The sequence below is a fragment of the Kogia breviceps genome, chromosome 5 (genome assembly GCF_026419965.1).
Source record: "Kogia breviceps isolate mKogBre1 chromosome 5, mKogBre1 haplotype 1, whole genome shotgun sequence".
NCBI lineage: Eukaryota > Metazoa > Chordata > Mammalia > Artiodactyla > Physeteridae > Kogia > Kogia breviceps.
In genome coordinates, this window is record NC_081314.1 from 68,528,029 (window position 1) to 68,541,956 (window position 13,928).

General features: G+C 39.8%; 1 protein-coding gene across 7 annotated transcripts in view; it reads right to left on the minus strand.

The window, feature by feature from the left end:
• Window positions 1–13,928, minus strand: part of IGF2BP2 (insulin like growth factor 2 mRNA binding protein 2) — a 170,942-nt gene that overhangs the window by 27,234 nt on the left and 129,780 nt on the right. For all 7 annotated transcript variants that reach the window (XM_059063727.2, XM_059063728.2, XM_067034168.1 and 4 more), the window contains 5 exons: window positions 13,617–13,680; window positions 11,349–11,621; window positions 9,183–9,317; window positions 2,317–2,439; window positions 1,835–1,970 (listed from right to left, as the gene is read on the minus strand). In XM_059063727.2, the coding sequence (XP_058919710.1) occupies window positions 1,835–1,970; window positions 2,317–2,439; window positions 9,183–9,317; window positions 11,349–11,621; window positions 13,617–13,680 (731 nt within the window). The remainder of the gene's footprint in view (window positions 1–1,834; window positions 1,971–2,316; window positions 2,440–9,182; window positions 9,318–11,348; window positions 11,622–13,616; window positions 13,681–13,928) is intronic.

Here is a 13,928-nt window from a genome sequence, read left to right on the forward strand (position 1 = left end):
CCCGAACGCTAAGCATATCTCTCACATTTTCTCTTATCTGTGGCTCTAGGGTCACCCAGTAAGTTGCCTTCTTTTAGAATGTCTGGACTAGGAGAGCTAGGATCCTTAACCTTGATCCCATTCATGTATAAGATCTAGTAGCTTTGTTATTCACCTATCAATGCATGACTTTAGCACAGACATGAATGAACCTAAGTGATATATATGCTCAGGGGAAGATGTCTGGAGCACCCAGACCCTTTGTAGCATTTTTCCAGGTGTTCATGGGAAGAGCTGCTTCTCATAAAGATATCAAGATCCCCAAAGAAGAAAATGAGATCAGTGGATGATACTTTCACAGACAAATACACACAAACGGGGGAGAAGTTCACACTGAAGTCTTCTCCTCGTTGTGCCTCATAATTATGATGTGATATGGGCTACTAAGGTGGGATATGGGGTGAGGTGGGAGAGGGAGTGCTGACCTGAGTAAGATGGTCCTGTGGGAAGTGCTGCAGTGAGGAAACGGGGGCTGCGTTTAACCTACCTAGTCCTTCGTCAACATTTATTCTTCGGTGAAATGTTACATACAAAGTCTGGGACTTTCTTCAAAGTCATCCAAAGCGGGTGGGGATATGGATAAAGGTTCAGATGAAACAAAACAGGCCATGAGTTGATAACTGTTGAAGCTGGATTATGGGCATATGAGAGCTTATCATAGTATCCTTTCCTGTTCTGTATATGTAAAAAAAAATCATTATCATAAAAAATGAAAAAATTTACTCCTCTGAGCTGAGTTTATGCTTTGATTGATGGACAAATATTTTTAAGATTTCTGAATGAACTTTAGAATGGTGTCTCCCCATTAAAAAGTTGGAACTAGTAGTAATAACAGGAAGGACAAATCCAAATCAGTCTGCCAGAAGTATTAGAGCTGAGGTGGATGACGACATTTACTGGGCAATACATCAGGGACTTCCTTGGTGGCTCAGTGGTTAAGAATCCACCTGCCAATGCAGGGGACATGGGTTTGATCCCTGGTCCGGGAAGATCCCACATGCCACGGAGCAACTAAGCCCGTGTGCCACAACTAATGAGCCTGAGCTCTAGAGCCTGTGAGCCACAACTACTGAGCCCGCGTGCCGCAACTACGGAAGCCCGCGCGCCCTAGGGCCTGAGTGCCGCAACTACTGAGCCCATGTGCCGCAACTACTGAAGCCTGTGCGCCTAGAGCCCATGCTCCACAACAAGAGAAGCCACCACAATGAGAAGCCCACGCACCACAACGAAGAGTAGCCCCCGCTCGTCACAACTAGAGAAAGCCCGCACGTAGCAACGAAGACCCAATGCAGCCAAAAATAAATAAAATTTAAAAATTAATTAATTAAAAAAAAAAGAATAGATCAGTGAGAGATGAAAATCAGAAGTTATTTTTAAAATTGGAAAGCAGGAAAAAAAATCCCACTCTTCTAACATACCAGCTATTTTGATTTTTATATACAGCCTTCCAGGCATTTTCACCCATATTATTTTACATAATTATAACCCTAGTTATATATACTTTTATATATTCTTTTCTTAATTAACAAAACATCATAAGCAATTCCTCATTTAAAAATCTTCCAAGTTGTGATTTTATTGACTTCATATTATTTTGTCCAGTGCACTTACCAAAATTTACTAGTTTGTTTCCTGATTATTCTAATGCCCTTGCCCCAAGAAGACATGAATAACTCTGCATACCTATTCTAAAGTGCTTCTTCACTTTCTGAATGGCAATTATTCTTAGAGAGGCTTGGGTCCTGCCTGAAAATACATGTGAAAACCAGTGGAGAAGAAAGCAGTAGGCACTTACATTAACAGCCAGCATATCATTTTCAAAGGCCTCACGCAGCTTCTTCATAATCTCTATTTCAGCATTGGCACAGGCCTCAACTGTGCCCTTCACAGTGATGGTTCTTTCAGGGTTGTATATGCTCAAATCCTGCAAGCTGGCCACCAGGAAAAAGAGAGAAATTTCCTTTTTTCAAAAGGAAAAATAAAATCCCAGAAGGATCACAAACAAGTCTTGGTGGAGGAGACAGGGAGAAGACACCACACGCTGTGGCACAGAATATCTGCCATCTTATCTCAAATCTTTGTGTGACTTAGATCAAATCCATAGTAGAAAATGTTTGACTGGTAACTATTTATGTATTTCTTTTGATGGTGTTGAACATAATCATATCACTTATGATTACATTCCCACTTTAAGGAAAAGCAGATGAATGAGTTGGATATATCAAAATGCTCAAATTCTCCATTATTGGGCACAATTAATCTGAACAAGTGGCTTACGATGAGATTGTTATCTTGGTCCCTGTCTCATGTTCAATTTTCTTCAAATTTCTGCCTTCTTTTCCAATCAATCTTCCAACCAAGCCATTGTGGGCCAAGATCTTCAGAGGAATCTCTTCAGCTCTAAAAGACACAAGCAACATTTTAACATTTAAGGTGAACACAACGGTTGCCTCCCAAGAGCTATTACCCTCCTTTTTTCTTACAAATATAAGCCATTTTTGTTCAGGTACCAAGTGGCCATGGGCTTTATGAGATGCTGGGTCCCTTCACTAACTCTGGTGTGTGAATTCTGATTAACACAAGCCAAATCATGGTAATTATACTCCCTTGTTGCGACTGGTTGGAAATGGGTCCATGAGAGAGATCTGGCCAACTAGGTATGAGAATAAGTCTGTTGGGTGATTTCAGGAAGGTTTTCCTTGCTCTTAAAAAAGGCACAATGGATAATGGCATCAGTCAGATGGTAGACTAGGAAGCTACAGGCCCTCCTATTCCCACAGAGACGCCAAGTTGACAACAAAAGATAGGCTAGACTATCTCTCTGAGAACTCTAGAGATCAGGTGAGAAGCTATAGCACCCAGGCTTTTATAAAACCAAAAACGGATTCAATAAAAGGGGTAGGAAATTTTGTGGCATTTGGCATTCCTTTCATGCTCCTTCCCCTACACAGTATAGCAAGGGGAAACTGGGAGGAAATCCTCCATACCAGGGATCCTCCCCTGGGACAGAAACAAAAGACTGGACCATGATTCCCACGTTCTGGCTTGCCTGGGGGCTTCCCGAGTGATTGCTTTCTGTCTCGCCTGACTTAGAGTTGACAAGCCTGGTGCCAGAGTCTGGAAGCTGCTCAAAACAGAGGTGAACTGTTAGAGCTGCAGTTCCATAGTCAGAAGCCAGAGGGTGAAAGAGATCAGAAATGGTTTGAGAGGTCCTAGAACCTCCAGCCAGACTGATTAGTGATGATCTTCTCCTGAACAAAGCCAGTATGCAAAGACTGTGAGAGGTGTTTTTTTTCAAATGCCCAAATCACAGCAAAAAATTATAAAGCATATAAAGAAATGGAAACATGGCCTAATCAAAGGATCAATATAAAACTCTAGAAACTGACCCTAAAGAAATGCAGATCTATGAGCTACCTGACAAAGACTTTAAAATAATGATCATAAAGATACTCAATAACCTAAAAGAGAACACAGACAACTAAATGAAATCAGGAAGATGATGCATGAACGAAGTAAGAATATCAACAAAGAAAAAGAAACTGTTAAAAAAACAACCTAACAGAAATAACAGAACTGAAAAATACAATAACTGAACTGAAATATTCATTAAAAGGGTTCAACAGCACACATGATCAGGCAGAAGACAGAATCAGCAAACTTGAAGATAAGTCATGTGAAATCATCAAATGAGAGAAGAAAAAAGAAAAGAGAATTTTTAAAAAGTGAAGAAAGGGACTTCCCTGGTGGCACAGTGGTTAAGAATCCGCCTGCCAATGCAGGGGACACAGGTTTGATCCCTGGTCCAGAAGATCCCACATGCTGCGGAGCAACTAAGCCTGTGCACCACAACTACTGAGCCTGCGCTCTAGAGCCCGTGAGCACAACTACTGAAGCCCGTGTGCCCTAGATCCCTTGTGCCACAACTACTGAAGCCCGCAGGCCTAGAGCCCATGCACCGCAATGAAGAATAGCCCCCCCCACCACAACTAGAGAAAGCCTGCACGCTGCAAGGAAGACCCAACGCAGCCAAAAAAAAAAAAAAAAAAAAAAAAAAAAAGTGGAGAAAGGCTAAGGGACTTATGGAACATTATCAAGTGGATCAAAATACATGTCACTGGAATCCCAGAAGGAGAAAAGAGAGATGGTGCAGAGAGCTTATTCAAAGAAAACAGGCAGAAAACTTTCTAAATCTGAGAAAAGAAATGGACATACAGATTCAAGAAGCTCCAAGAACATCCAACTGGGATAAACCAAAAGAGAATTCCATTGAGATACATTATAACCCAAGGGTCTAAAGTCAAAGAGAAAATCTTGAAAGCAGCAAGAGAAAAGTGATTAGTAACATATGAGGAAATCTCCAGAAGATTATGGATGGATTTCTCAGCAGAAATTTTGCAGGCCAGAAGTGAATGCGATGACATATTCAAAGCACTGAAAGAAAAAACTATCAACCAAGAATACTGTATCTAGCAAACTGTCTTTGAAAATGATGGGGAAATTAAGACTTTTCCAGATAAACAAAAGCTGAAGGAGTTCGTTACTATCAGATCAGCTCTACAAGAAATGCTAAAGGGAGTCCTTTAAAGCTGAAATAAAAAGCCAGAGGATGCAACATATGAAAATTAATCAATAAAAGATACCACATTAACTGAATGAAGGACAAAACCCACATGATCATCTCAATTGATACAGGAAAAGCATTTGATATAATTTAACAACTTTTCATGATTAATAACACCCAACAATTTAGGAACAGAAGGAAACTACCTCAACATAATAAAGGCCACTTGTGAAAAGCCCACAGTGAACGTCATATTTAATGGTGAAAAACTGAAAGGTTTTCCTCTAAGATCAGGAACAAAACAAAGATGCCCTCAGTATTTTATGTAACATACTATTAGAAGTCCTATCCAGAGCAATTAGCTAAGGAAAAAAAATAAAAGACATCTAAGTTGGAGAGGAAGAGGTAAAATTATCTCTGTTCACAGATGATATGATCTTATATGTAGAAAACAAAGATTCCACAAAAAAACTGTTAGAACTAATAAACTAATTCAGCAACACTGTAGGATATAAAATCAACACACAAAGAACAGTTGTGTTTCTATATACTAACAATGAAAAACAATATGAAAAGGAAATTAAGAAAATAATTCCATTTATAATAGCATCATAAAGAATAAAGTATTGAGGAATAAGCCTAATTAAAGAAGTAAAAGATTTATACACTGAAAACTATAAAACAATGCTGAAAGAAATTAAAGACAGAAATCAATGGAAAGACATCCCAGATGCATGGACTGGAAGACCTAAAGTTGTTTAGATGTCCACACCACCCAAAACAATCTACAGATTTGATGTAATCCCTATCAAAATCCCAATGGCAACTTTAGCAGAAACAGAAAAAATTGATTATAAAATTCATATGGAGGGGCTTCCCTGGTGGTGCGGGAGCCGGTGAGCCACAACTACTGAGCCCATAAGCTGCAACTACTGAAGCCCGCGTGCCTAGAGCCTGTGCTCTGCAACAAGAGAAGCCACTGCAATGAGAAGCCCACGCACCGCGACAAAGAGTAGCCCCTACTCACCGCAACTAGAGAAAGCCCACATGTGGCAACGAAGACCCAACGCAGCCAAAAATAAATAAACAAAATAAATAAATTTATTTTTAAAAATTCATATGGAATCTCAAGGGACACTGAATAATCAAAACAAGTTTGAAAAAGAACTCACATTTCCTGATTTCAAAACATATTGCATAGCTATGGTAATCAAAACAGTGTGGTACTGGTGTCAAGACAGAAAAATAAACCAACAGGAAAGAACAGAGATCCCGGAAATAAATCCTTGCATATATGGTCAAATGATCTTCGACAAAGGTGCCAGGGCTACATCATGCGAAAAGGACAGTGTCTTCGAAAATGGTCTTAGGAAAACTTGCAAAAGAATGCAGCTGGACCCTTATTTCATATACAAAATTAACTCAAAAGAGATTAAAGACCTAAATGTAAAACCTGAAAGTACAATTTTCCTAGAAGAAAATAAAGGAGCAAAACTTCACGATGGTGAACTTGGCTACTGTTTCTTGGATATGACACCAAAGCACAGTTGACAAAAGCAAAATTAACAAATGGGACTACACCAAACCTAAAAACTTTTGTGCATCAAAGAACACACTCAACAAAATGAAAAGACAAACTATGAAATGGAAGTAAGTATCTGCAAATCATATATCTGATGAGGATGTGGAGAAATCTGAACTCTTGTGAAAGGCTGGTGGGACTGTAAAATGGTGCAACTGCTATGGAAAACATGTTCCTCAAAAAATTGGAAATAGAACTACTGTATGATCCAGCAATCTCACTTCTTGGTATATATCCAAAAGAACTGAAAGCATGGTCTCAAAGAGATATTTGCACACCCATATGCAAAACAGCACTATTCATATAGCCAAGACGTAGAAGCAACCCAAATCTCCATCAATGGATAAATGAATAAACAAAATGTGGTATACACACACGATGGAATATTATTCAGCCTTAAAAAAGAAGGAAATCCTACAACATGGATACATTTTGAGGTCATTATGTTAAGTGAAATAAGCCAGTCACAAAAAGACAAATACTGTATGATTTCACTTATCTGAGTTCTCTAAAATAGTCAAATTCACAGAACCAGAAAGTAGAATGGTAGCTACCAGAGGCTGGAGGGAGAGGGAAAAGGGGAGTTGTTGTTTAACAGGCACAGAGTTTCAGTTTTGTAAGATGAAAAAGTTCTGGAGATCTGTTTCACAATAATGTGAATACACGTAACACTACTGAACTGTACCCTTAAAAATGGTTAAGATGATAAATTTTATGATAGGTGTTTTTTGTTTTTTTTACAATAAAAAAGTTCAAAAAAAGTGGGGGGGAACAAGGAGAGGATGCCTTCTCTTTCAACTTTTAAATAGTTTTCTCTGGGGATCCAAGGTCTGAAATCACTTCAGTCATCTTGTCATCATCAGGGGAGTATCAGACACCCTGAAGAAGGTAAAGCAGAAAGAAAAGTCATGGGCCTTTTAGTCTATGATTCACCTGACCTTTCAGTCACTCTCACATAATAAGGACTTCTAATTATGTGACATCATAATTGTTTCTTATTGCTTAAGCCACTTGTTATGTTTTCTGTTACTTGAGACCAAAAGCCTCGAACAGATGTATTACTACTGCCTCAAAATACATGGATGTTTGAAGAAGCTCCACTAGAATGTGACTTACAGAGGGCAGGGGTTTTTTGTCAGCTTTGTCCACTGGCACATAGAACAGTGCCTGGCAGATAGCATGTACTCAATAAATATTTGGTAAGTGAATAGAAAGAAAGTTTAGAATCCTTATTCTCCATCCTCCACCTCCTCATCTTCCTCAGGGCTCAGCTTAAATGTCACTAACACAGGGAGGCCTTCTCTGAAATCCTCAAATCTCTTCTTGTCCCCCTAAAACCTTGATTAGGGCCTCCAGTTACCTGCAGTTGTTTTCCACTGTAGCACCTCTCATAGCTGTGCTTAATTACTTACTGGTGTAATTATTTGTTTAGCAGATGTCTCTCCCACTGGATAAAAAAAGGAACTGGATCTTGTTCAGGGCTGTAGCCTCAACCCAGCACAGTGCTCAGCAAGGTGCCGCACTCAAAAAAAGAGTATTTCAAAGACAGTCAAATTCTATCTTGGCTCTACACGAATACTTTAAGAATCCAATTTATACATCAGTCTTTTTGGTTCTTTAGAATATTGTAAGATGCTTACACCTAGGTCAAAGGACCAAGGAGGGTAACATTTATAAAATTCTCAATAACTTAGATGAGGGAGGGGCTTCTTCAAATTAAGCCACAGCATCTGGGGGTTTTTCAAAAGCCCCAGATAGTAAATAATTAGTTAGGTGAAAGGTTAGAGTCCCTTATGAAATCTAAGAATAGATTTGCAATGTTTTTCTTTTAGGAACTACTTTCATCTTCTTGGTTTTGGAACGCTATTATTTGACATTGTTGCTAAATTAGTTTTATATTCAATTCATCCCTCACTGCTTCTTTATAAAACTGCCACACATGCCTGTAAGCGGATTTCGCCAAACAAACATAGAGAGCCTTTTTTATTACATTACCTATTCCGTTACCATTAATTTGTTTACAATACAAATTAAATTTGTATCACTAAATTATACAAGTTACTAAGAACTGTATTTGTCATTCAAACTGGTACATCACTCAGGAATCCTAAGAAATATTTTGTAAAAGAAATGGACGGGGGAGAGAGAAAAACAAAAAAGAATGAAGTAGCCACTCAGACACCAGTTTTTACTATTTAAGGAAACATAATCCAATTTTAAGAGTGCAAGTGGCTTAGGAGCATGGTGACAAAACCCTTTTCCAGCATAGTAAATGATGGTTTTGACGACAATGTACTTTCTATATCTGCCCAGTCCAATATGATAGCCATTAGCCATACATGCGATTATTTAAGTCTGAATGGATTAGAATAAAATACTCAGTTCCTCCATTGCACTAGTCACATTTCAACCACTCAACAGGAACACGTGGCTAGTGGCTATCGTATTGAACAGTGCAGATACAGAACATTTCCATCACTGCATGGCCCTGGACAGCACGGGTCTATATGTTCCTACCAATAATTATTTCCAGTGAGTGATGGAAACATTAGGATCACCAAGAGAAACATACAAGGAGAGAAACAGCCATGTTATAAACATAAAAGATCTATTTCCCACCGTATTCTCTTTAGGAACAAATTTCTGAAAAATAATCTTTCCCCTGTTCTCTTTACTGAGAAATAGATTTACAACTTTTTTTTTTTTTTTTTGTGATACGCGGGCCTCTCACTGTTGTGGCCTCTCCCATTGCGGAGCACAGGCTCCGGACGCACAGGCTCAGCGGCCATGGCTCACGGGCCCAGCTGCTCCGCAGCATGTGGGATCTTCCCAGACCAGGGCACGAACCCATGTCCCCTGCATCGGCAGGCAGACTCTCAACCACTGCGCCACCAGGGAAGCCCAGATATACAACTTTTTAAAACTTTCCTGGGTTAAATGAATGAGAACCTAATCTTTTTTTCTGCTGAGTGGTCTGTGCATTGCATGCAAACTTACAGTTTGGTCTCATCAGCCTCTTTCTGCATGATTTCGAGAATCATGCGGCATGCTTCAGAGGTTCCCTCTGGGGTGGCATGGATGGTGACAGGCTTCTCTGCAGCCCCGGAGTTCTCCTTTCTATGGATGTCTATCCTGCAGGAAAAGAATCAGGAGCCATAGCACAGCGTCATCTGGGACTGGATCCTAGTCCCAAGAATGCGTCGCATCGGCCAATGTACAGCAAGGACACAGACAGACCAGGAAGTGTCATGAGCACGTTTGCAACCAATGCCATTCTCCAAGAAGGCGGCAAGCAGTTCAGGGGGTCTTGTGCCAAACCCAAATTCTCGGCAGCTCCACTGAGAAGGGAATATTTCTTACAGGAGTGCCACTGGGCAAAGGCACCAAGGCAACGTGGTAATGAAGCCAGTTTGGTAAATGAAGTATTTTGTGTAGTCTTTCCAATGATCTTAGAAGCGAAGAGTAAAGTGAGCTGGCACAGTGCCGAGCTCTGAACTGATGGCAGCTTTTAAAAACCATATGTTAATCCAACTCTAAACACCAAATTCAAGCAAGCTTTATGTATCTGAGTATGGACAGAAAACAGAGGCATGCCCTTTCTCTGCCTAATTTTTTGGTTTCCTTCCCACCGGCAGCCTGCTTTCTTCCAGGATCTTAAAAACTAATGGCTTGAAAGCTTGATGACTTTATCAGACTTCTTTGGGTAGCTGTGGCTCTATTTGTTTTTAACTTTCAAAAGCACATAATTGATTGTATCCTTTTTTACTTTGGCTGTCAGAAAGCCCAAATCCAAGTCTCTGGCCTATTTCTAAAAAAATGGGCACACACTTTGAGAACTAACTCACTTGTATTTAAACTTGCTGCATTTTTTTAAATGATTTTTTTAAAGTTACATTTTTATTTTATTTTTTGGACACACTGTGCGGCATGCGGGATCTCAGTTCCCCTACCAGGGATTGAAACCAGCGCCCCCTGCAATGGAAGCGTGGAGTCTTAACCACTGGACCACCAGGGAAGTCCCTAACCTTGCTGCATTTTTAAAGCCACTTTAAATAATCTTTGGAACAAAAAGACATACAAATAAAAATCACTTTCTCAGTGAAGAAAACGTAGAGGGGAAAAAAGGGGACTGATTTTAAAATAAAGGAAACATCACACAGTACTTGCTCCCTGTACTATCTCATCATTTCACTCCTATGGTTTTAAACTCTGGGGCTCATGTAAGTGTCCATTATTTGGAAGAAACTCAGTCACTTTGCAGAAAACAGTGTTTTCTCTTTCAGGTTATAAGACACTCAATATCTTGAATAAAATGCACTAGGCATGTAAATAACAAATATTTGTAATTAATTTGGTGCTTTGTAATTTAAGTGCTTTCACAGTAATTATTTCATTCAATCTGACTGTCCTAATTCTCACAATACTCCTGGCTTACAGAAGAAGCAGTTGGTGCTCAGAGACCTTAACATTTTTTCTAAGGTCCTATAGCTATTAAGTGGTAAAACTTGAACAAGGGTCTTTGGTTTCAAGACCTGTGCTTTGTTCATTACATCATGCTGTGGTCTTATGAACACACAAAACTCAACAACCTCACAAGTCACTTTATCCACTACAACTCCTACTACCAATTCAATCTCCTTAAACAGAAAACTAAACATAAGACTAATGTACTTTATTATTGCTCAATGTAACAGTGACTCACCCATTTCCTTTATGTAGCTATTTGTGAGACTCCCTAGGTGGTCTCAAAGAATGACTACCACCCAGGGCTCTGATGCAGGAGAGGAGGCAAGAGCTAAGATACGCGGGTTCTAGGGTCCCGTAAAGTTCAGCCCCATACCTCTGTTGTTTTAAAAACATGTAGATGTATTCACAGGTATCAGATAGCTTATGAGAATGATTCTTGACTGTGAAGTCATTAGTACCTTGTTTATGAACTATTAGTGCTTTGGGGTATGACCTTTAGGTCATTGGCATGAAAGCTCATTAAAGCCCCTGGGCTTTGTGTTAGTCTGTTAGTAGTTCCGTTTAAAGAAGCCATAGTCCCATAGAGCACAGCCCCCCGCTGCTGATGCAAGCAATAGCAACCTGGGAATGGCCGGGACCCACCAGCACTCAGGGGACCCCTCAGAAGGAAGCAAAGGAAGCCCCGGAGGCACGTACCGGGACTGGGTCTGCTTAGTGATGTTCTTTATGGTCAAGCCCTCCTTTCCGATGATGGCACCAACAAACTGGGTGGGGACCAGGATCCGCAGCGGGAAATCAATCTGTCTGGCCTGAGAAGAGCCCCCAGGGGCATGGCCTTGCTCCCGGGAAGAGTGGTCCCCACGCTGGGCTCGCTGAGGGGGCGAAGGGGAGCTCACCTCTTCATCCGGGATGTAGGAAATCTTGAAGGAGTAGTTCTCAAACTGATGCCCGCTTAGCTTCTCGATGGCTCTGAAATGCAGCAGGGGCAAGTGAGCTTTGTTAGAGAACAGTGTTGGAGAAGACCCCCCAGGGTCAATGGACCAGTTCATTCACTCTCCTTTACTAGTTGCCTACGTGAGAGCTGTCCTCGGCACTGAGGATGCAGCGGTGAGCAAGACACATGCCATCTCTGCTCCCTCAGAGCTTGTGGTTAACAAATTAAACAAGTAATTACAATGTGTAGGCCTGGTCAGACTTGACATACAATGTGCCAGTCTGCTTTTTGTCACCACTCAAGGCTGTATCCCCATCATCAAAAACTCTTTGTAAATACTGACATAAAATTGTCCCTTTAAAAAAATTTTAATTGTAATACAGTTATTACTGAAAATTCAGAAGTAGATAAGCACAAATAAGAAAAACATCTTAGCCCATCCTATATCCTTCTTAAATATAAATGTTATTATGTATACAAATGGATTAATACCATACATACTACTTTATAACCTTTAAAAATAGTAAATACTCTAAACAGTTTTCCAAGTGATTAAATATCCTGCAATTTAGTTCTTACTGGCTGTTTAACATTCTATAGATTTGCCATCATTTTTGCAACTGATTCTCTATTGTTTTATATATATATGTTTCTAATCTTTTACTACTGCATGCAGTGTTGCCATGGGCATCTCTGCAACTACTACTTTGCAAACAGGACAAATTCCTAATGGACTTGCTGGGTCAGAGAGTGGGCAGAATTCTAACATCTTAAGCCATTATTGCTCAGTGTCCTTCTGGAAAGGTTTCAACACGTACTATCCCATAGCAGTTAGGAGAGCCTTTGTTTCCTTGAATCCTCAGAAGTACAAAGTATTATGATTTTAAAAGACTTATCAGTTTGATAAATCCCACTACTGCATCTTAAAAACTATACATGAAGTGCAACCATTTTTTCACATGTTTTTGGCAGCATGTGAAAAAATTAACCCTCTTCTACAAGGTTATTGTTTAGGGTTTACAAATTTATTACAAAGCAGAACTTTTTGAATTCAATAAAAGCAACAAAGTAATATCATGTACAGAGGGCCTACCTAAGTAGCAGATGGACAAGAACTGTTAAGGTTCAGTTGTTGGTATATGTCTCCTGCTTACATATGTGTGCAAAAGTCAACAGCAAATGACTACTGCCTTTTTCAATGCAACATTAACATTTTGAAAACTAGTGGTATGAGAATGGGTTAACCATGTATCCATGGGTGTGGAAACCTTGAGAAAGAAATAAAAGTATAATCCTGGGACATATAACCAATACGGATGTTATGCCACATGTGACCATAACTCTAGTTACAATGACCCGACAGGCACTTCATGGACCCTCTACAAAAAGGAACTTGCTTTTGTTGTTGTTTTTTAAAAAAATTCAGTCCCATGTGTGTTAATAGCCAAGCTCACAATTAACCATCACTGAAGCAATGTAGCCATGAGTGGGATTAGGAGGTGAATGTTGAGTAGGAAAAAGAACCTGAGCCAGGTGCTCTTTGATGAACCACTCCTAGATGACAATGCTCTTGGGCTGATGTCACTAAGGTAGATCCCTCTTTTAATATTCATAGAGGGAAAATGAGATTTCAGCATCCATTCAATGAGTTGGACAGAAACAGGCTTGGGCTTCTTCCTCATGGTGCATGGAGGAAGCTCCATGTGAAAGTGGCTCCTAGTGGTTGTCAAAGCAGACTCTTTAGTGGACATAATGTCACAGACGTGGTGCCCTCTATTCCTGACTACATCAAGATACAGCTCCCACCTCGGTTTTGATGCCAAGGCTCAACATTTTTCAAGATAAAAATCTCTGTACAATCAACAAACAGACACTCTGGTATAAATGCCCTGGGGCTCCACTGATGTGTCAAAGATCTGCATCTTTTCAGAAAAGGTTTATAAACACAGGACTCAATAGAATTCAAAGACAAGCTCCACTCCCCTCCCCCACGCCCAAATCTGAAGGGAAATAAGTCCAAATCCACTTACGTTTTTGCTTCTTCTCTTGTTGCATATGTGACGTTGACAACGGCAGTTTCTGTGTCTGTGTTGACTAGGAAAGAAGCAAAAACTACATTGTCATAGAAAAAAAAAAACTGCCACCCTCTGGCTAACGTAAATAAACTTATTTAGAGAAAAATGCACAAAAAACCTCACTGCCTTATCTCTTAGAGTTACTTGAATCTCTATCTTTATTCATGTACATTCACAGTAATTTGTAATCAACTGTATATACACATTTGTAATCAATTGTATATACAACTCAAAACCACATTTTCACTTATTTTATCAACACTTTTG